The sequence below is a fragment of the Pteropus medius genome, unplaced genomic scaffold, assembly GCF_902729225.1.
Source record: "Pteropus medius unplaced genomic scaffold, Ma_sr-lr_union100, whole genome shotgun sequence".
Classification (NCBI taxonomy): domain Eukaryota; kingdom Metazoa; phylum Chordata; class Mammalia; order Chiroptera; family Pteropodidae; genus Pteropus; species Pteropus medius.
The window spans coordinates 4,232,710-4,256,544 of NW_024347867.1; the positions used below are offsets into that span (position 1 = coordinate 4,232,710).

Sequence of the window (23,835 nt, forward strand, 5' to 3'; positions counted from 1 at the left end):
ATAAATCCATTCTTCTAGTAACGAATTAGAACATTACTAACAAATACTGAAGTCACCCTAATCCTATCAGTCTGCCTTTCCCCATCCTTGACATGATAATTTTGAGGTTTATATTTCCTTCCTTAAAAAACTTTTTTTTTCTACACATGTTTGTGAAGAATGAGTATATGTGCTTGGTATAAAAACTCAATTCCACTTTTTCTATTAGTATGTTTTTGGAAAATCTCTCACGTATATGAATGAAAAAGTTCCAAGTACTATACAAACAATTTTTTTCCTGAACATTTTGAGATTATGTTGCCACATGATGCCCCATCGTTTCTGAATATCCAGCATATCTAATTCCACAGTGCCTTGATCAATATTTGTGACTGGATGCTTGGGGAGGATCAGACCTTAGAATCAATTAAAATGGCCAAGGACAATCAGAGAAATTATGATACCTTACCGATTTGTAGAAATTCTTACATCTTGTATGTTATATATCATACATATTTTTGGTTCGTATCTTCTTCTCCATGGCACATCTGGGATGGTAGTCACGGTCTCTGCAGCCCTGGTTTCAGGATGGAGAGGAGGGTTAGCGAGAAGGCATCAAAGATAAAGAGAAACAGGTGAGCAACGGAAAAATAGAGTCTGTCCTCAGCCACCGCTGTGGGTGATGGCAATAATGCATTGAGGAAGAAGCACAAAAGGATTAAAATTTACCCCTTACTAACTATGAAGTTTTGGATAAATTAACCTCTCTAAGGCTCGATTTCTGCTACAAAAGAGGGGCGGTTTTGTCGTTTACTTTATATAGGATCGTGTGGAATAAATGAGTAAATTCATGTGAGGGACTTGCTTCAGGGCCTGGCACTTAACCAATGTTTAAGCAATGTACCCTTTACAGTGAACCTGATGATATATACACAGAAGCCTTAGACAGTCTTGAAAGGCCATGAACACATAAGCTGATGTTTAACATATTATTATCTATTTTTTATAATGTACTGCAACTCTGTGAAATACTTGAGAAGTCTCTTCATTCAGTTTGGAGACCAGGATACTCTCTGAGAGTGTCAGGTCATCTCCCACTTTCACTGATTGGCAAATGAGGACTTGGGGAGGAAACTAACTCAGGAGTAGAGTAAAAGCAGTGGGGATAACCTACCTGAACAACTGTCAAGGGAAAGATCCAGAGTTTTCTTACTATGGCTGGAACAAAGACACTTTCGATGCTAGAAAACTTCATAGATGGGAAATTTTTACCTTGTAACTCACTTATAGATTCTTATGATCCATCCACAGGAGAGGTGTACTGCAGAGTGCCGAATAGTGGAAAAGATGAGGTAAGTATTCTCACTCAGAGAAGACTGAAGTGTGCTTAGTATGTTGGTAAATTAAAAGTAACTTAATTTTCTACAGGTAAAGGGAGTTGGGAAAAGGTGTAGAACTGCTAAACATTAGCAGAAGGTAGAAGGTTTACCTTGTAACTGGACATGTATGGTACATGGAACAAATTTCAGGTTATTATACATAGAAGCAAATCCTTAATCTAGGCAACCTAACACATAGCCACAATTCTCAGACATTCCTTAATAGGTGTCTAGTAAAAAGTATTATTCGCAAAAATTATCAGTGTTAAGTACCCCCTCTTTATCAAGTGTTGCCTAAACTTGCCTCTATATCCATTGATTTATTTTGGATTATCCTCTAAGAATTCCTAATTTCTTCAAAGTAGCTAGTAAAGTAAAGCTGACAATTTCAATGGTGAAATTAAAAATCAAATTCCCATATATTTTTGGAGTTAGATTTAACAGCATCCTTTTTCTTATTCAAGTGCTTAATGTCACACACATTAAACATTTTTTTAGTGGTATAAAGTTAATTTTATTTGAATAATTTTGTGATCTATTTGATTAGTTATCAGTGATTGAATGGAGAATGTAAAATGTCTAGGATGATAAATGTGGCTGATGTATCTGTACTCATATAATACCTAATGGATTTTATTTTTTAAGGTATAAAGAACTAGATTATTTAAAAGATAATTGTGGCCTTCATATATAAGTAAATATAATATACAAGTATTTTTTGGAAGAACTAAGCTATTATTTTTCTATTGTTAATAATATTTTAAATCTGTCCACATTAAAAAACCTTACCTTGTGGATTAAAGTTTATCAATATTGGCTAATTTGTTAGTTAAACTGTAACCCACAAATTTACTTCAAATGACCTAAAATAGATGTGGGAAATCCAGCATTGTATTTTTCAGTCCTTATCTCAGAATGTTTTCCAAAGTGGTTAAAATATAAAATATGCCAAATTCAGTTGAAATATTTTCTGCAGCTAATGGCTCATGCATTTTTGAGTTATGGATGCTCTCGCTAGCAAAGGATTAGATATTTTGGATTTCCTAGCAATCTAGTTTGCAAATATTCTATCTGATCCTATAAATCCTATTCTTTTCTAGCTTGAATAATATGGTCATCATACAAACTACATGCCCAATTTCTCAAAAGATCACTCACAGAAAGTGCTACATACCTTGTATTCAGTAAGCCCTTTAATATGAATTGTCCCAAACATGAGTCATAGCCTACAAACTAGACTCTACTATTATCCTTATTTTACAGAGGACAGGATGCTAATAGGCTTATCTTTGATGCTTAGATCAATAGTCTCTCTCTCTCTCTCTCTCTCTCTCTCACACACACACACACACACACACACACACACACACACACACACACATCTGTGACATCTGTGGTAGCATTTGCCTTATGGCATTGCAGTTAGAAGCATAGCCTGGCTGCAAAGACCTGGCTCCACCACTTAGTATCTATGGTCTTGACTAAGTAGTCTCAGTCTCCTTATTTATATAATAGGAATAATAATATCTACTTCATAGAGTTCTGAGGATTAAATAGATTGGTTTTTGTAAAACTCTTACTGTCTGGAATATAGTAAATGCTTTCTAAGTATTAGCTTTTGTGAATATTATTGTACGTAGTAGATTAATATGTATTCTATATGAAATGGACATAAGACCTGTGACATAAAACAATTTTAAAAATATGAATGGACCTGACTTTTCTGCTTATCAAAAAGAGTAGATTTTTACAATGACAGCTGTAAGAAGATGAGGTTTTTACGTTGACTGCTATAGGAATAAACTCCTCTCTTGTTGGCTGGCAACAGGGCGTCTGCGAGGCTGCAGCTCATGATGGAGAACACTAAAGCCCACATGTCCTCCTTCTTCCTGTCTGCAGAACTCTATTAGGGATTCAGTTTTTGAAATGAAAACATCGTCTTTCCAGAAATTTATAATTAAGATGAGAATCATTTTATACCTTACTTCGACTCATCTGAAAATGACTTTGTCTACATAAAGGAAGCAGGATAGAAGTAGAGATCAAATTTTGGGTGACAGGGCTAGGACAGGGCTTGGGTGGCTGAATTGTCAGGTCATGTGACCCAAGAAATAAGCTGTGGCTGTCTGAAGCCTGTGGAAAAGGATTCTGGGGCTGAGCCTGTGGGCCCCGTGGTGGAAAATGGCTGTAAGTGATTACAAATATTTGTCATGCATGAGAGAGGAGAGAGGATGGGACACAGTCTATGGATTTGCTTTCTCTTGAAAAGGCATTGCTTAGATATTGCCTAAGAAAGGAGAAAGGCAGCAGATGACCTGAGAATTCATTCTATCTGCATACATTGGCTTTGCCCATACCTTTCCATATATTATTTACGTGATTTAGCTCCAAAACCAGGTTCTGAAGCGATCTGTTCAACCACCCATACTCTTATCTCCAACAGAGACCTCTTCCATTGAGCAGAGACAGGCACAGAGCAAAAACTGTTATGCCATAGCAGGCCCGCTTGTAATCTTAGGAGCCACAAAGATCTGGGTTTGAATCCAGATTCTGCCAATTATTATCTGTGTGACCTCTGGGAAATTGAGCTGTCAGGCTTCCATTTTTCATCTGCAAAATGGCCATAGCAATATTCTTGTTACAGGTATTTAAAGGGAGTTAAATAAAATAATTTGTGAAAAGCATTTAGCATTTTCTATTATATATAAAAATTAGTCAATAAACGACTAATATGACTGGGCATTCCAAGTAGGAATGACAGTCGGAGGATGTGTTTTCAAACAACATTTTAGACTTTATCAGATATGTCAGAGCTGGACTTGAGAGGTTCTACAGATCTTGACTAAGTTTCCTCTCATAAGCTATTCCAAAAAATTCTATATTTTGAAATGATCGAAAACGTACATCTGTTAAAATTCAAATAGCTTCTTTCCAATGATTCGATTGCCACATTCTAGATATCTTTGACGGAGCGTTTTTCTTTATATTTGTGGTGCCCCCTGCTTTGCAGGTCACGTCAACACCACTTTGTGGGTAACAGTACTGGGAAACTAGGCATAAAATAAATCGAAATTAGGCAGAAAAAAATTAGACGTGTATGGACCTGTGGATTCTGGATTCATCCGACCCCTCGGGAGCCACAGTCTTAAGGTGACCCTCTCTCCGGTTCGCTCCGGGAAGATAGAGGCGGCGGTGGAGGCCGCCCAAGCAGCCTTCCCGGGCCGGTCTTTCCGGAGCCCGCAGGAGAGCTCGCGCGTGCTGCCCCGGCTGGCGGACTTGCTGGAGCAGTGCCTGGAGGAGTTGGCCCAGGCCGAGTCTAAAGACCAGGGTGAGAGCCCTCTCTGCCGGCCTTTTCCGTTTCAGTCTTCACAGCTCTCGCCCTAGCAGAGCCGGGTGTTGAGCGCAGCTGTCTCTTAACCAAATGCTTTATGGAAAGTGCAATCCATTAATCAGATGCTGGCGATTCATCCTCTCCTTCCAGTTTGTCAGATGATCTCTTGCCTCTTAACTGTAATGGATGGAACGGGGCCCTTTCCTCATGTTACCCCTCCTGGAACCAGCAGGCCAACAGCCCCAACATGTGCTTCTCATGGCAGAGGCTGAGGCTTTTGCCTCATTCTGTCGCTAAAGTGACTCATCCCTGAACCGAAGTTCAGGAAGCAGGGAAATAAATACACTTTGGTGGAAAGCATTGCAAAGATGTATGTATGTCAAAGGGCATGGATCTGGGGAGAGAGAGAGAACTAGAGTTGATCCTGTGATCTTACAGCAATTCTGGGTGGAGAATTCCAAAGCAAAGGTAATTTGAAGAGCAGTTGCACGGGCAAGTTATTTAGAAAGATTTCTGAGATGTTACTATTCCACTTCCAACACAGTTACCCAATTTTTAAACTCTCTCTCAGAGGTAAAGGTAAGGTAATAAATGTCTGTAAATCTTTGTAATAATATCTGTTAGGAAAAGCCAAGATCCTTTTAAAATTATACGTGTGCGGTAAACCAGTCTGAAGTTAGGAAGCAGCCTGACTCCAAGCTCTTAAGAAAATATTTCCTGCTGATACTTTGGACGCTGCAGAATCTCCCTGCATCACTAAAGATAACTAATAATCCAGATAAGCTTAGGTGTCTCTTTTTGTTCAATCCAGGAGCTGGGATGTATATGGAGTATAATATGGGCGATCAAGTGCCACACAGCATCTTGTGCCAGGGGTCCCCATCAGTCGTTCTGTCACATGTCCATGTTAAAGACTCTGCCATATGTTAGGGGATATTTAATATATATCACGTGTTTATCAAAGTGGTTTTTTGTGATGTCCAAATACAGCTGTCTTAACACCCACCATTCCAACCTCTTTGTAGCATGTATAAAGCTTGTGATTTTTGAATTGAAAGAGCTGGCAAATTCATGATACCTATGAATTGTTCAGTCAATAAAGCAAAGATTCTATGACTCAAATTTAACCCTCCTACCTCATCATATAACCTCATATCTAATTATTTCATGGTTTTATCAAACCATAATCAATACTGTATATTCAAATAACGACCATCCCAGACTGGAAGGAACAGAGGTTACTTCAGCGTGAGTTGGGGTACGTACGTGATAAAGTGTCTCCACTGTCTATGGAGAAATACACTGACAGTGCTTGCTGTTGTTGACTTCTTATGGGGAAAACCATAACACTGGCATGAGGAAAAGAAAGGAGCCGATTTCTTCTACTTTGATTGAAATATAATTAGCCTTAAAAACTGATTTCTGGTTTATTTTCTTTGTGTGCAGTCCCCTACTCATTCCTAGAACATTGTTCTTGGGAAATCACAGGGAAAGAATGATGCTGAGAGTAAATTCACAAACCAGGCTATTTTTCCCCTTGTAATTAAAAAAAAAAAAGTTCATTTCCAGGGAGTGTTATGGTTAAGGGCATAGATTTTGGATACGTATGTGGCAAGTAATATAACCTTTGTGTCTTTAGTATTCTTACCTGAAAAATTGGGAGAATAGTTTGATTATGTGTCTATATATTTTTATATCAAATAAATTAATAAGTATAGGATAGTAAGAACAGGCCCAGGTATATGGTAAATAACCCTTGACTGAATTATCTACTTCCCTCATTCATTTCTTTGCTTCCTGCCCTTTGAGGATATGTGAATATCTGCAATGACTCAAAATGTCCACTAGATGTCATTGTTTCCTCTTAGAAAAAAAAATCCATATTTTACTAGTTACATTTTATGACAGAATATAAGTTAAAAGAAAAAGAAAATGGGACATTTCACCACTTTGATTATTTGAACGCTTTGGAAATGGTATTTTCAAGGCCTTATGAGAAGCTCAAACATCCTCCTAAGAAGTATGCTAATACATTATTCTGCAAAAATGTTGTTATCCCCTAAAGAAATGTAATAATATAAAATATGTTTATTTTTATAGCATAGACTGGAGGGCAGATTGTAAAATAAGGTTAATCCATTTACTTATTCATAAGGTAATTTTTAAAAATTTGTTTTATGGTTGGAAGCCTGGACAGTTTGAGACTATTACATGAAGACCCATTCTAGATGTTGGTTTTATTACTTACCTAGCAAACCTATCTGGTTAGGATACAACTGAGAACCTAGAGCTAATTTTTTAATGCAATAATTCTCTAGATTTTGCAGTCTCAGAACCTATTTTCTCTTATTTTACAAATAATTGTAAAAAGCTAGAGATTTTATGTCTCAATCTACAACAGATCAGAAACAGAGATGGAGAAACTTTGAAGAAATAGTAGCTGGCAGTTTAATGATGAGGAGAGAGAAGTTTAAACAAATGTAAGAAGCAGTCCATAAATCTCAGAAGTCATCACATTCTGAAACTGTTTAGTGACATGTGACAGGCTTTAAGCCTGGGAACTCATACTGCTGTTGTTATAAATATTTTGTAAACTATCAGGAAAATGAGTAAACTGTATGGATTATAGTTTCAAAAGGCAGTGATGTCTGTAATACATTTTAGAATGATTTCCCTGCAATTGGCTACAAGTCAGCAAAGTTTAGGATTTTGGAGCTTAAGTTTCATGCAGCATAAAGGAGTTCTACCTTAATAAATCCCATTGGGCAGACCTGCTTTGAGGGGCATGTCGTTGGTGGCAATGCTTCTGCTCTCCTCTGTTAGCTGGTCTGAGCTGTCCCTGGAATTTGCCACTCTACTTGCTGACCTGGAAGACTGTGCCCGCGATTGCTGCTGGCAACGCTGTGATAGCCAAGCCCAGCGAGCTGACTTCAGTGACTGCGTGGATGGTGTGCAAACTCCTGGAGAAAGCAGGTAATTAGGTGTTCGAGTTTGAAGGAGGCACAGGAGTGGCTTTGGGGGTATATGTTTTGTAGGCTTCAGCTCTCTTAGGGTCACTGATATCTGAAAAGTTATTTTGGATAGAAATCTGCTCAGTAGCAAAGTAGATTCCAGTGCCGTCTTTGGTTTTTGTTTCCCTGATTTTTTTTTCTGAGAAATGCCCTTCATCCATGGGGTTCGCTCACACGGCTTCCTCTCTTGAACCCAGGATGGTGCTGCTGCTGCACAGTTCCTCCCTGCAGGGGTCGGCTGGCAGTACCGCAGGAAGAGGGCATGCAAGAGGAGTATAATGGCAGGCTTAAGAGCCTGAACAAATCAGTCTCCAGCCTGCTCCAGAGAGTGTCCTCAATAGTCAATTTAAATCTTACGTTTGAATCACAAGTTAACCTTGATGAAAGTAAGACTATTGCTAAGCAGTTCTCTGGTTTGCGGAACTATAGAATACCTGATAGAAAGAGTCTGTTTTCGAGAGAATTGAGATGCTACATCCTTCAGTTTTCCCTGCATTTGGAACTCTTACTTGGATGCAGATATAATGTGGCTTCATGTCCTCTCTTTGCTAGTATTGTAATGGCCACGTTTAGGGTACATGCCTGGTTTAGTTCTAGGGTGTTCCTGATGCTGCATGAGAGTTGGGAGATAACAGGCAGGAGGCCATAGCTTGTCCTCAATGGGAAAGCCCCTTGCTGTTAGGTCCCTCAGCTTGTGTCTTTGCACAGCCTGGTTAGGAATGGTGGGTGGGTGGCAGGAAAGAGGCTGTCTTTCTGTCTCTGCCAGTCTCCGCCGTGCCTGCTTCCTTCAAGCCCACAGAGAAGGTACTGCCGGGCTCACCCATATCCACTGAGTGGGTAGTTGTAAAGAGCCCATCTCTCTCTCCTGGATACCTTTCCTCTCAAAACAAAAACATTCATATTGGCTTCCAGGAAAGATGAGTCAGTTCTTTACTCCAGAATGACAGGTTAAACCATGCCTGTTAGCAAAAAGCACTGGGCCTTAAGATTCTGGTTTAGCCACTCATTACCCCGTGTGCTAAGAGGAACGAGACCATCTCTAGGTTTTTGAGATGATGTCTATGGATGCCCTAGGCCTCAAGAGGGTGTATGATATGAACATGCCTACCTCTTCCATGTCCCGGAGTGTGTTACCCTTCCCTTACACAAGGGATCATGATCTGATCACATTCTTTACAAAACTGAGTCTCTAGTGTCTGCAAAGGTCCAAAGCATTTCTTTCCTGTCTTTTAACTGCAGTTTCTCTTGAGTGAGATAGAAATGGAGCCTAACTCCTGCTTTGACCTGTGTTGGGGAGGATGCCATGAAGGTGGGGGCGTTTGGGGGGGGTTGTTGCTGCAGAGTCGTGTTCCAGAGAATACTCTCTCCTAAAATGAACCGCATCTTGATCTACGATGATTTCCCTCTCCTAACCACTCTCCCTGATCTTATACCCCAGTATTTGGTCTGCATGAAAGCTTTATGTCTCTATTTATTTGCACAGCATTGATCTTACTTTCTGTGAATGACTAAGCTTATGACATCAAGGCAGTCCTTCACTTTTTCCCTCCCAAGCCTAGCATTGCCAAACTTTCCTCCTCCGACGAACATTGAGAGTACAATGCTTAACTTGCAGCTTCTAAGCCCCCAGATTCTCTACCACATGACTCACATCTACATAATCTTGCTTTAGAGCACTGCGAGAGAAACTTAATAGTGTAGGGAAAAGAAAGCTAAAGTCACCTGCTAATGCATTCAGGATATTTAAGAAGCTAGCTCCTCTAGTCCTGAGTGTTGAGATGGATAACCTTCCTTTAGGGTAAAATCATTTAAAAAATTATGCGACGAATACCTCTTTAAGAGTCCTGGAATATTCATTTTCTTCTTTGGGGCACCAAATGTTTGCCCTCATTCCTAGAGCCTCCACTGATGGGTTTTCTGGCCCTTCCTATTAGTTTTTGTTCTGCTCTATTTAAGCTTAAACTTCTTGTCACCCTGCCACATCCTAGCATTGGATGGGACCTCGTTCTCTCCATTATCTGTTAGCACCGACCCTGAATTTTACCAAATTGTTATTGGCTGATTAAACTACCTTCCTTATCTTAAAACTAGAATTTCTTAAGGGTAGAGATCAGATGTCTCTAAACAATTTCCATTAATGCCTTGATCAAATGGCAAAATGATACTGAAGAATAATGGCCAGTAGATAGCTCTTAATGCATTAACATCGGAGCTCAAGGAAATGCAATCAAAAAGTTATGCTGGTGTGTAGAAGACCATCAGCCCGCTGAAACAAGCTCATTTTCCCGTGATGATAAATATGTGATGTTTCTATGTTTTCTCTCACCTTCTGTTAAAATGCTACTGTAAACATTCCAAGTGATTCGGTTCATTTTTTGCCTTTGAGATTTATAAAGCCCAAGAGTCTCCTGGCCTCCAACCCCCTATCCAAACATCAGATAAATATCCACATACCCAATATTTGATGGAGATGCAGGGTCCCATTCTGCCAATGGTGAGAAACTTGTCCTTGCTTTCCTCCCATCAATCACAGGGAGAGCTGCACCCCTAAGCATCTTCTTTGCCACAACTCAGGACCCAGCCTCTTTCTCATGGTGCCTGGTTCTTGGCCTACCCTCATCTGGTAGTGACTTATGATCCAGAACTGACCTAAACTGGATTTCAACAAGTATGCACACTGAGTATGGAGGGGGAGGTCATGAGAAGTGAGGCTCTGCCAAATACCATCATGATTCACTGAATCTTCCCACTCACCTTCTTGAGACCTCACCCAAATGGGGCCTTGATTGTCCCTCAGCGTGACTGGGCTAAGGCTTTGTGGGAAGGTGTTTTGGATGATAATTATCATCAATGCAATATTATTATTTATACTTTAAAAGCATAGTTTTGAAGAGATAGTTTTAATCCAAGAGAGTAGGTTTCTATTGAGAGAACATCTAACTTGAAGCAAGGGAAAGGTACTAGGAGCAGGAAATTAGTTCAAAAACTTTATACACTGGAAGATTTCTGCCCCTACAAAATTCAAGCCTGAAGAAATAGAGGGAATAAACTCAACCACCTCCAGGCAAACCATATGAACCTCCTGGACACAACACACTGCACACAGGTTGTCTTTCTGAACACTTAAAGCTTCCTGAAGTCAAGCACCATTTGTAATGTGGATAAGGTACACTAAACATTCATTCATTCATTCGCTTACTTAATAAATGTTTCTTGACCTTCTACATCCAGTTTTGCCTTTACAGGTTGTCATTTAACCTTACTTTGCCTCAATTTTCTCTTTGGTAAAGTGAGGATAGTAATACTACCTACCTAATAGAGTTGATGGGAGGTCTAAAAAGTGTGAATCGCTCACAGCAATGACTGACCTACAATAAGCACCCAATAAATGTGAGTGCACATTTACTGGCATTAATTCTCTATGGCAAACTAGGCTGTGTGCCGCAGATACAATGGAGAGCAAAATATTATTTCTTCCCCCAGCTAGTATACCTTCTAGTGCCAGGTAAGTAATAAACAGGTAAATCCATGGAACATGTAAATAAACATATGCAGACCTAGGTTAAGAGGGTCTTGTGATAGAAAAGAGTGGGGCATCTGTTTTTGGTTCTTGGCCTTTTAAGTCAGACCTGGAGTGTAATGGTGCTTCTATATCATGAGGCACAGGACCTTCAACGTAAAACTTACCTTTCCGAGGAAACCCTCCTTCACTCTTCCGGGCCAAGACAGTCCATCTCTTCTCCGGATGATGCATGATTTAGTCTCCCCTCTCCATAACATTTTCACACTCAGTGGTGACTCCTGGATGCCAACTTGGAGTGGGGCTCTCCTCCCTCCTAGGGCTTGGAAGGTATCTCTGCATCCTCAGCCCCTGAGGCCTAGTTAGTTTTAGGGAATGAATTATGTAGAATGTTCTGAGGCAAAGTGCCTGGAGAAATCCCACCTAGGGTGTACTCTAGACCGAGGTGATGCTATAGTCTTTGCTTTGCTGTTAAACCAGAGACAGCCATAAGAATTTCCTCCCTCCCCCATTCAAGTAATTGGACTTTCAAGGAGAATCTCCATGTAACTTGAAGTCCTCAACATACTGAGAAGAATTACTTTAACTGATACTGTTTCCCATCCAGGTGTTCCACCAGGTATGGTAAATATTGTGTTCGGAACAGGGCCCAGGGTAAGCGAGGCCCTGGTGTCCCACCCAGATGTGCTCCTCATCTCCTTCGCTGGGAGCCAGCCTACAGCCTAGCAGATCATCCAGCTCAGCGCTCTCCACTGCAAGAAGCTCTCCCTGGAGCTGGGGGGCAAGAATCCTGCCATCGTCTTTGAGGATGCCAACCTGGAGGAGTGTGTTCCAACCACTGTCAAGTCCAGCTTTACCAATCAGGTATGTCCTCTGGGTTTTTTGTTTGTTCGTTTGTTTTTAATTCTGTGACCCTGTCACACTGGATCTGTTTCATCACAGTGCAAAGCCGGGAGTGAGAAGGTCAACTCAATGCTATTTCAGTGAAAGGAGAATCGTTATATCATGTTATTCCATTGACCATCGGTTCAATCTCAATGTCAATCTGTGGCCTTGTAGAGTCACAACTTCTGTTCAGCAAGCTCCTCTTTGTGAGTTACACAGTTTTTTTTTTCAGGGACCAGCCATGGGCAAAATGATTGATTTTTGCTTTTCCAAGCTTCTCCAGACTTATATTCACAAAGTTGCCCCCACTTTCTTTTTGCTATCTAAATGTCCTATATCCAAAAAACTTTATTCTCCTCCCCAAAACATCACAAATGTATCCTCATACTTAGAAATAAATACCCGAGCCAGTCTAGAACTGGTTTCTTACCTTAGAGTGATGGATGAGCTTCAGAAAACTTTGCATCTCCTGAAACTGTGTGACAGTTCTTTTCCTGGGGCCCATACTTTTCATCAGAGTCTTCAAGGCATTCAGAACATGGGATAAGATATATTAGACTGTAAGCTTCATGATGAGGGCCACTGTGCCTGCTTCTGGGCAGCGTTTTAACTTTAATGCCCAGGATAGTGGCTGGGATGGAGCAGGTATGCGAAAAATACTGAATGATTTTCTCCAAAGGGTGTATTTTATTTTATTTTATTTATTTTTTTAAATGCCTACAGCACCTGGTCTTCCTAGGTGGTCTCCCATCCAAGTACTAACAAGGACCAACCCTGCTTAGCTTCCAAGATCAGACGGGATTGAGCTTGTTCAGGGTGGCATGGCCGTAGACCAAAGGGTGTATTTTTTAAAAATAAATATTTTAGCAGAAAACAAAGATTTAGGTCAAAGAGTTAAAGCTTCTGAAGACAGAAAGATGAGTGGAATGAGCTATATCTTTATTTACCTAACTCAAATAATTTATATGACCTTTGGAACTTTCATTTCTTTTACCCATAAATTATGTAAATGGAAATAATAATGCCTTCCAAAATAATTTTTTGTCAATGTAGAATGAAAAACATTTTAAAATAATTATTTTTATGATCATTATAATTGTAATTATTTCTCTCACAGTAATTCCTAGAGAAAATGGCTTAGAAATATATATATATTTATCCCTTATGGTAGGGGCTCAGAAGTGCAATGTGATCTATCTATGGGGTGTGCTTTCCAATCTTGTCATTGTCCCCTGTGTCATTCTTGGCAGGGTGAAATCTGCCTCTGCACCAGCAGGATCTTTGTCTAGAAGAGCATCTATAGTGAATTTTTAAAAAGGTTTGTAAAAGTTTCCAGAATGTGGAAAGTTGGTGTTCCCTCCGACCCATCAGCCAGCATGGGAGCTCTGATAAGTTCAAGCTCATTTGGAGAAAGTAAGTGAATCTCTGCAATGGAATTTACAGAAAGACTTCTTATTTGGAGGGAAGCCCAGTGCAAGGCATAACTCACATCCATGGTTTAAAATATTGTTAATTGCTACCCTATTTTTGAAATATTATGACACATGGAAAATTGTCTCCGAATATAGAGTCTAAAAATGTTGGATATGAATACATAAATGTAGTCCAGGTTAAAGCAACATCTACATGAAATGAATAAATTTGGGAAGTCGGCATAGGAGATAACCACCAGAAGGGTGAGAAAGACAAATTTCAAAACATAAAGGCCACTTAATAGAAGGATGTAGATTAAAAGTGGCAAGAATTTCTGTAGGCAAATGTTCCCAGCAGAGGGTTCTGCCTCTGGCTTACTACAGGTGTCATTTCAAAAGTGCCAGCACAAACAATCCAAATTACATGATTCTCAGTTGGTGGCATGACTAGCGGTGGCCTCCATGGGAGAAGCCATTGGTGATCTCTGGGTCTTTAAGGTCATTTTAATTTATTACCTGATATGGCTCTTCCCAAAATAAGTCATAGATTTTGGTACTAGAAAAATCTTGTTTTCAGCTGCAGTGACTAATGCCCACTGAGAAATATGCCTCCATCAGTCAGTCAAAAAGGGGCAGACCCTTTACTTAAGTTTGTAGAAATCTCTGACACTGTACGGATTCATCAGACTTACCACGTTTTAATTATATTATATTTAATTGTATTATATTTCCACCATCTTCATCAACAGCAACAACAGCCTCTGACGTTCAGAAGACTTACTGCATACCAGGCATTATGCTAAATATTTTATGTATCTTATTTAATCCTATGAATACGTAGCAGTATTAATCCTATTTTTCAGATGAGGAAACTGAGGCACAGAATATGTAAAATCTCTTCAGCTAATGAGTAATTTGAACAGTTGGGCTCCCCGGCCCACTCTTCTGTCTGCTCTGATTTTAGGTACAAAACTACTAGATACTATTCTTTGCTCTCTCCTCTTAAAAAAAAAAAAAGTTTTATAATAACAATTCATTTTATAACATATTACCAATCACAAGGTTTTTTTCATATTTTACTGAAAATCTCAGTTCCTGAGCTATTATTGGAGATATTCTATCATCCAGTGATATTTTCTCTAGAAAATAAATTCAGTTTGAGTCATCTTACGCATTGCATATTTTGATAAGTTTACGATTTGAAAACTGACACTTCCCTTCATATTTGATTATCCCAAGAGCTTCTAAGAGATAATCATGTAATTCCAGTTAAATGCAATAATCTAAAGCCAGAGCATGAGCATGCCTTGCACTGCTGGAATCACTGACAGGTCTCGAAACTGCCTCCAGAAGAAGCCTCTGGAGACCTTTGTCTCAGCTTCCTTTATTCACACAGGATGCGACCTTTGGCATCTTTTAGTTAATGTGGATGAGTTGTTTCAAAAGGAGCAAGAGGCTAAGGTGAAAGAGAAGTCCAGACCTATTTCAGTTTCTACCCACAAACTCGACTAGAGTTTTTCTGGGAAAGCTTGAGATCATTGTCCCTGCTAGGGGAGGAGGCGTAGCAGAGGGGAGTATAAAGCTGTACCAAATGTTCTATTTTTAAAAAGTCTTCGACTTCATGGCTTACTAAGTGTTCTACAAATTGAAGCAAACAATAATAAAATCACATTACCTCTTTTATTTTTACATGGCAAATGTATAGCTCTGTATTGAATATAGTTCTATAGCGGAGTGCTAACTAATCTAATACTGGAGCAGAATGCTCAGATGATAAATGATAAGCAGGAATCCAAAATGTTGTTTCAAAATTTATCCCGCCTTTGATGTATTACTTGTCTGTCTTTCTATATTTCTGAGTTTAGGGATTATTTTTCTACTTCTTCCATTTTTCTATAACCCTCAGGGTTAGAACATGTATCATTGTGACTTCAACACCATTTCCATATAAATGTATGCATCATTATTATAATGAGTCATTTCTAAAGCCATTATTAATAAATATCTGTCATTATCTCTGAGTCACTGTGTTAACATTACATAATTTATTTCTCTTCACAGTTAGTTATACTATATTACCTAAATATATTTTCAGAATATAATTAGTAATGAGATTAGAAGTTAGAAATTACTTGTTCTGGAAGCTCAGATATTTGAAAGGCATTGTGACCATTCAACTTACCACTTTCTACAGTAGACAGCCACCCCCCCCAAGTGAGAAAATATTCTTTAGTGTATTTAACTATTGAATATGCCTGAGTGTGAAATCTACTTTTCCTGTTTATTAGTTGTGTGAAATGTTTACCTTTTCTGAGAATCGATTTTACCATCAGCAAGTAGGGGATGATAACATGTGGCTAACAGAGTTTTAAGTGAGAATGTATGAACAGCAGCCTTCTAGGTGCCTGGTACTTACACATTGAATAAGTTACTCTCTCCTTTTCCATATGCCTGCTGAATGCCCAAGTGATGAGTAGAGCACTTTTGCCCCTCAGGCTTAGCAGCTGAGTGATAAGATAAGCGGCCTCAAATTTCTTGGCAATGACCTTATACATCTTTCCTAGATGACTTGAAAATATTGACTTCTCTGTTGCTTTGTGCGAAGCCCAGCGGTAAGATGTTGCTAATCATGGTTTTTACCCACCCAGGTTAGAAGTTACATCAAGAAAGCTCGTGCTGAAGGAGCCCAAATTCTGTGTGGTGAGGGAGTGGATAAGTTAAGTCTTCTCCCAAGGAATCAGGCAGGCTACTTTATGCTTCCCACCATGATAACAGCTGTTAAGGACAAATCCTGTTGCATGAAGGAAGAGATATTTGGTCCAATGATGTGTGTCATTGGTGGACAGGTAGATCAAAGTCTCAATTCATCGCACATGCCTGGCTATACACAGAAGGTGCTCAAAATGAGTTCTGGGAATGGAATCAGGTCTTCCTGGGGGCTCTGGGGTATTTGTTGCATGGTATATGGTATATGCATGGTTGGGTAGGGAGGGGAAAAGTTAATCTTTATAATTTGGCATAGGATTTTGGATATGTTGGCTCTTTTACAAATGTTGAAAAATATAAGCCCCTCTGAGGTCAAGTGATGGTGTCAAATCGTTCCTGCTTCCTAGCCTCTATCTTCCTTTCTCTCTCTTTCCCTCATCTCCCTTCTTCCCCAGCCGCGGTTCCATGGCCTTGATCATTTAAGTCTAGGACCAGTTCTGAGTGTCAGCAGGAAGAATTTCAGCAGCTTCAGTCTTTCAGAATCTTCATCTTCATTCTTGTAATTGGTCTGGCCCAAGCTCATTCTTATTTTTCAGACCTAAGTTATATCTTGATTCCATATTCCGGCAACTGAGCCTCATTGCTCCCTGTGTCTGGATACTCATCTCCCAGCACACTTGTTTTCTGTCTAGGAGACTGTTCTCTCTGGGACTTGGAGCCAGCCCTGCTCTTGTCACTTCTCGTCCGAACTCTGGCTCCCGCCTTGTGGAAGGGCCTGCTTCCTGCTGACAGACATTCTGGATGCCATTTACTGACTCCTGTGTCTTTTTGGACATCTAGAAGCTCTGTGTGGGCTCACAAGGCAGTCCGACTAATGCATATTTGACCAAATGCTATTCTCCCCGACCCTAACACTATCCCGGTTCTCAGTTATCAAAACCAGTGGCGATAACGTCTTAGCACTCCAGTTGGAACTTTCTTCATTTTTTTCTAGTCCATCCATGTGGGCGAGTATAGTTCCAGTCCCACATCAGGTAAAAGTGCCAATTTGGCCTATCCCTACACCAGGACAGAGGCCCGCCAGAGCGGTTCCTCCATAGCTGTGGGGTTGCGGGGCCCCTGCCATGCTGTGCTTAGAATCAAAATGAAGAAAAGTAGGGGGAACAGTCACAAGAGTTTCAATTATATTTGTAAAGTTTTATTTCTAAGCTGGACGATGGGCATTTGGGTGTTCACTGTTTCATAAGCAGGAAATATTTGTATAGTATGTTTTTCTTTTAATTAAAAATATGAGTAATCAATCAAGGATATGAGTAATCAATCAAAAATATGAGTAATCAATCAATATTTGATAAAAGAGAAGTACCAAAATGTGTGAAAGAGCAACTAAACATGCGAAAAGCAGATAAAGAAGACATTAAAAATTGATTTACAAATGAACACTCTATCCTCTCAAATCTCTCTTGTGTTCATGCATAAGAATAGGCTACTATGAAAAAAGAGCAAGCAAAGAATGTGAAAGAGGCCTTGAAAATTTGAAAATTGTTTTCACAAATAAATTTTGAAAATCAATAGAACTGCAACATTGATATGGATGAAAACTAAAACAGTGATCTGGAAGATAAAGTTGAGAAAAAAGCTCAGCATGTAGAAGATTACAGAAAGGAAAAATATCAGAAAGAAGCTGAGATGGAGGATAAACCTAGAAAGTTATTAATACGTAACTAATCCAAGGTGATAGAACAAAGATGAATAATCAAATAAATAATAAAAGATAATTTCCCTAAGCTAAGAGATTTTCATATGGAAAATATGTACCATGTGTCAAGAACTATTCTGTTGAAATTTAAAAATTTCTAGCATAAAGCTTGCAGAGAAAATTAATAGGATACCTACCCGCCCCCCCAAAAAAGCATAAGATTTTCATCGCACTTTGCATTAATAATATTGGTGCTAGAAGACAATAGGGCAAGATTTAAAGTTCCAAGGGAAAATTATTTTGAACCTAAGTTTCATAGCCAGCAAACTGTTACTCAAGAATTAAGGCAAAGTAATATATCTAATGATTCAGAAATTTTCTTCTATTTACTCTTCCTGATATGACTTGGGAACATAATGCAGGAAAAGGAAAAATAAAATCAACAAACAGAAAAACTGCCTCAGGAATAAAATGAAAACAAATTTCAAGTTGTTAGCTGTAAAACAAGTCTAGAAGGCAATTGGGCCAAATTAGGACAGAAAAGACAGGAGGTGGTGATTAAAGAACATTGATTTTTAAAAATATGTGTAATAATCTGGAAAATCTTATACATAAAAAGAAATGTGTATGTTTACTCTATTAGAATAAAGGAAGCAAAAAACTATTCAGAAGTCACGACAAGATGAAGCAAACTGAAATGTGACATGACTTGGCAAATTAGAAGGGTCATAAGTAGAGGTAGTCCATTTTTCCTTCATTTCTTGGGTGAATATTTTTGGTAACATAAAATCACATTTCTGCAATTAGTATTTATATCATCTTAATATTTTGAATGTGTCTTACCGGTTTTCAATTTTTAAAGTCAAGCTATAGACAAAGTACAGAAAACTAACTTAAAGTTATAGAACAGAGTGCAAGCCAGGATAATGATATTAATCAGCTGACAATTTGGGGAGGAAAGACTGGGGGTCAAAGCTACAGGCTGTGAACTACTTTCCTCATCTTAAAGAATAGGGAGCAGGTCAATAATGTCAGAAGCTGATGATTCAAGAAATAGGGATTTGTGCATGTTATTTAAAGTTATGCATGTAACCATTAGATATCTTAAAATTAGAGGTTTCAAAATGTCAATGTAACTCATAAGAATTGGAAGGTGAAATGCAGATGGGCTGCGAGGTAGGGAAGGTAAGTTCACATGCCTTCATGGTAGAAACTGACAAACACTACTAGAAGTTGATAAGGCCGGAAACAGGCACACATATAGGTTAGTTCTGTAGTACAGAAGAATTAAAACCAGAATTATTTAAAAATAGTTACTTCTGGGAAGTAGCACCAAGGATGAGGGAAGGGCATTTAGCGTAACATAGAGACTTTTATTTGAATCATTCCATATATTTTAAGTTTATTCTGTCAACATGTTATGAACAGCCTTTTATAAATAATAATATCTGTATTTTAAAACCTTCCTAGTGAGGTTTGGGGAAGGATGGGGAATGGGGAAGGATGTGCTGCATGTTATCTGAGGGTATTCTAGGTCTATAGCACTCTGGCCCCTGATTGCCTTGGGAGATTTGCAATCACCTGTTGTCTTAGGAGACGCAGCCTGCCTGATGGGAGAGAATCTGGGAAACCTGCCCCAGGTCTGGTCATCGTAGGAAGAGGATGCCCTCCAGTGCCCTGAGCGCTGCTGGTCTGCTTAGCAGGAGGTCTTAGAGAGGCTGATCCCAAGAGAATCCTCCTCCCACCGTGCCTATTCTTCCCTTTCTGCCTGCACAGGGAGTGTGAGAGGCCGGCAGGTCCAGGATAATTTCATCCATATTGAATATTCCCCTACAGCTGAGACCTGACTTTCAAAAGAAAGCTTCAAAGATGTGGTCCTTCTTAGCTTTAAATTTGCTTATCTCCTGGGAATTTCTAGTGTCCTTTTCTTGGAGGTACCTGCAGCTGCCCATGACCCCATTAATGATGGGTGAATCCACCCTCAGGATATCCCAGGGGCAAGTCTCTCACTTTAGGCTTTGCAGGTGAAGGCTTCAGGGTATAGTTTTAGGGAGACACTTGGTTCATGGGTGTCTATAGCAAGCCTTCTGGAATGTGTCCCAGTGTTCATCAGCCTAATAGTCCTGAGCATTTACATTGTCACTCTCTGAGGCCACATCTGTCAGCACCCCAGTCAATGCTGACTCACCCAGGGCCTGTGCAAACTATTGGCATCACTATCTCGAGACTTCTGCCAAACATATGATAGGCAGCTCTTCTGGGAAGAGTCGTATTTCCGAAAGCAGCTGGCCATTCATCAAGCTTCGGGAATTTGCCTAATCTTGTCTGTTGGCTGAAAATATGCCATCTCTGGGCTCTGATTATGCTTTCCCATCGCACACTGCATTGCATTCCTCATCCACATCCCTCAGTCCAATCTTATTTCAGGAGATATCATTATACTCCAACCTCATCTCAAAATTACCATTCCAGTGTGACTCAACAATTTCCAGCAAAGCACTGAAACCTGTCCCTGGATTATTAAGGGGCCGGTGGAGTCATTGAATCATAACAAGGCAGAGTTGCCATGGGTCTTGAGAGCACCCGTGTAGATCTCTCCCTGCTCCCAAATGGACAACTGAGGCACAAAGAGGTCAACTGGCTTGTCATAGATCTTTCAGCAAATAATGTCTCTAAGTGGGACTGTAGGTCCAGAAATATACAAGCATCACAGAGGTAGAGGTATTCTAAGGACAATGAACAATAATTGCAAATTCTGGAGTTTCCTCCTACAGAGAGTTAGCAGCTGGCCTCTGTCTCCACTGAGGAAAAAATATGGGGGAAAACAGATTCTTAATTACAGTTTGAGTTTAGATGAAAAATTAGAAGTACTTCATTTATTTATCAGTATCAGTGTTTTTTGTACGTCACCTCTTTCCAGAAACCTCTCTTCTGTATATAGAATACACTCATAGAAGTGTTCTATTTTAATATTTTAAACTCAGAAATAGTAACTGGTGGAAGAGGGTGGACACCCCTTTTTCGGAGGATTCTAAGCATGGTGGTGCTCCTGTTGGGGCGGGTGGGCTGCTGGGGGTGGTGTGAGCAAAGCTGTCTCTGATTCTCTGTCGTTTCTGTGACAGCACGAGCTGTGGGGCCTCGACAGCACCAGCTGCCTGTGTGGGAGCAGACTCCTGCGCCCCCATAAAATGCTATCACAGGAACATCTCATCATGGTGTCCACATATCAGATCTCAAGCTCTGCCGCTGAGAGATAAGCAGCGAGAGCGCCCGAATGTCTTAATAGGAGAAATCTGATTTTCATGCAACAGCCTTGAGAAATCATAGCATGTGAGAATCATCAAGATAAGTTAAAACTTGAGTATCAGCATATTTATCTCTCCTGGGCTATTTAAACTATTTCTTTAATGTTCCAGAGAGCAAAATATATGCTTCTGGAGTCCTTTCTGCATTCATTTTAGGTTATCATCAGGGAAATGCACTCTCCCGCTTCATAGTAATGTCACCAGAAAGCAGTTCTGAGGGGTTATTTATAACTCTATATGAGATCCAACTGCCGCTGGCCTGGACCTAGGCTGAGATAGTGGTCTGTCATCAGACTGAGTTCCCGGTAGATGCCATATAAAGTGCTTACTGAAGCATTTACTGTGAGCTGAGATGACTAAACTCTCTTCTTCTGCTCCTTCCTCCGATATCCTAAATAAAGGGAGAGAGTTCACATCTCCTGGACGGTATTTACAGATAACGTACTGCACCCTTTCCTCAGGATGTATTTAGTGCATCCTAATCTTGAGACTAACTCCGTGAACTTTAAGGTTAGAAATAATTAGACAAGAAAATTCCTTCTCTTGATTTCTCATAACTGTCAAAAATGATAAGTAGTGGAAAAATTGCTTCAGGTCAGTCTCCTCACTCTCCCTGAACCTCTGCACCGTATTGTTTATAGAAAGAATATAACATCCTGTGGCATGATGAGGTGAGCACTGCTGCTTCTGCTTTGTGATATTGTAAGCAGAGGGCCAGATAGCTGCAGAAACCTAAATCAATGCAATGATTACCTGGCACTGTTCAACACATTCTTGCTCCCATTCGCCTCCCCTTGGCTGCAGAAAGCATCTCCTTCTGTCTTGGCTAACCCATTTTGTAAAAAATGATTTAAATCTTGGCAGAAATAGTTTTCATGTCTTATTTTGATTGTCTTAGAGGTCAACCATACAGAATGCAACATTTAATTTTCAAGCCCTGAAGGATCTTAAGGTGGCCCAGACCTGTTTTTCCTTTTTTAATGATTTATATATTTCGGAACATATATGAGTCATCTCTATGCTTCCCAGGCAGTGCTCTGAAAATCGGTCCCAGCACTCTCCCATCTTCCATAGAATACGGTCTCCTTAAAGTCAGGGAATGTTTCGCGTATTAGATGCATGCCAGCATTTCTTTTATCTCTACGGATTCTAGATCAGAGCCTTTGATGGACTGAATAAAAGTTTGCTGTACTGAATTTAATAAAAATAAAAATCACTATATGGCTATATGAACTGTCTTGTGTCCTGAAGAAATAACACACTTGCTTACAATGAGGCTGCAACCAAATTGTAATAATTATGCTAGTCTTTACTGATTTCTGAGTAGGCCCATTCATCCCAGAAACAAGAATACAGGAGCCAGGAGTCCTGAATCATTAGACAATGCTAGACCTGATGCCAGGTGCTTGTTTCTCTGTCAAGAGTTGTGGGTCAGGTGGTGGGGAATGAAGCCAGAGCCTCAGACCTCTGCTCAAGCAGGTGTGGCCTGCTTTAGCCAATTGTTCCAATGCATTGTATTCAGAGTTCATTAAATGTGACCCCTTGAGCACCACTCCCCAGGGGCCTATGCTTCATTGTGTGACTGAAAGGCAATGGTTGTGTCATGTCGCCACTGCATTATAACTCCTAAAGTGAATAGCAGAATTTTTGTAATTCTCTTCAAAGTACTCACATGGGCTTTGAAGCAGAAACACACACACACACACACACACACACACACACAAAACAAATCAAAAAACACTTTGTAGTAGAAAACCTAAGAGAGTAGATATCAATAAATTAATCTAATAAGAAAAAAAGTCAGATGAGGAACATGAACTCACAATTTTGTAGAAATTTAAAATCAGAAAAGTACTGACTCTAGTGGATTAAACTCATTAAAGCAATTAATTTATATTTTATCAAATGAAATCTTCTAGTAGGACAGTCTGGCCATTTAATGAGGAGGTGACATTATGGGCCAGAAAAGTCCCTAGGGCCAGAACATAGGCATGTCATCCACAACTTCTACTTTTAGCTCCTAAAAATCCTGAAACCATTGTTTCCTTTTCTTTTTTTCTTTTTTTTAAGTTTATTCCACATTAGTTCTGTTACCATGGCAAATGTAAGGTTTTGACTTTAATCCATACCCAAGAAACAGAAATGAGATGCACATGCTCTTCATCTAATTTCTGTAGGAGAGGAAAAGCTTTTTCTCTAACTTCATGAGATTCTGGGCCTGAGCCATGTCAATTAAACTGAAAACAAAAACAAAAACAAAAACAAAAACAAAAACAAAAAAACAGATTAACAAGAGAAAAGACACAAAAATTTTATTTTCAATTTTACCTGCACAGGGCTCCACAGAAAAGAAATTAAACTCAAATAAGCAGTTAGTCTTGGGAACTTTATATACCATTTTAACAAAGGACAATAAACTGTGGAGAAGTTATTAGACAAGGGGAGTTATTAGGAAAGGGGATTTGGGTTTCTAGGGATGGTAAATTGTGTTAAGGTCAATATATGAAAAAAAAAAACAATGATAGATAAGGGTTATTTAGTAAGGTTTACTTATGCAGACTTATTTGGATGCTGCCTCTGTTTCTGGAGGTCTGGGCTGTTTTCCTCT

At 39.5% G+C, this 23,835-nt stretch overlaps 1 protein-coding gene and 1 pseudogene across 1 annotated transcript; one reads left to right on the plus strand and one right to left on the minus strand.

The window, feature by feature from the left end:
• The first annotated feature begins 169 nt into the window (after nt 1–169).
• Nucleotides 170–21,109, plus strand: ALDH8A1 (aldehyde dehydrogenase 8 family member A1). The gene is given in 10 exon segments (XM_039879071.1): nt 170–1,331; nt 4,539–4,735; nt 5,261–5,268; nt 7,471–7,662; nt 11,828–12,084; nt 13,356–13,499; nt 13,501–13,518; nt 16,166–16,363; nt 17,218–17,377; nt 21,045–21,109. Coding segments are annotated over 10 exon segments (1,377 nt in total). The 5' UTR covers nt 170–1,193.
• On the minus strand, nt 12,820–12,938 carry LOC120615893 (uncharacterized; annotated as a pseudogene).
• Nucleotides 21,110–23,835: the final 2,726 nt, after the last annotated feature.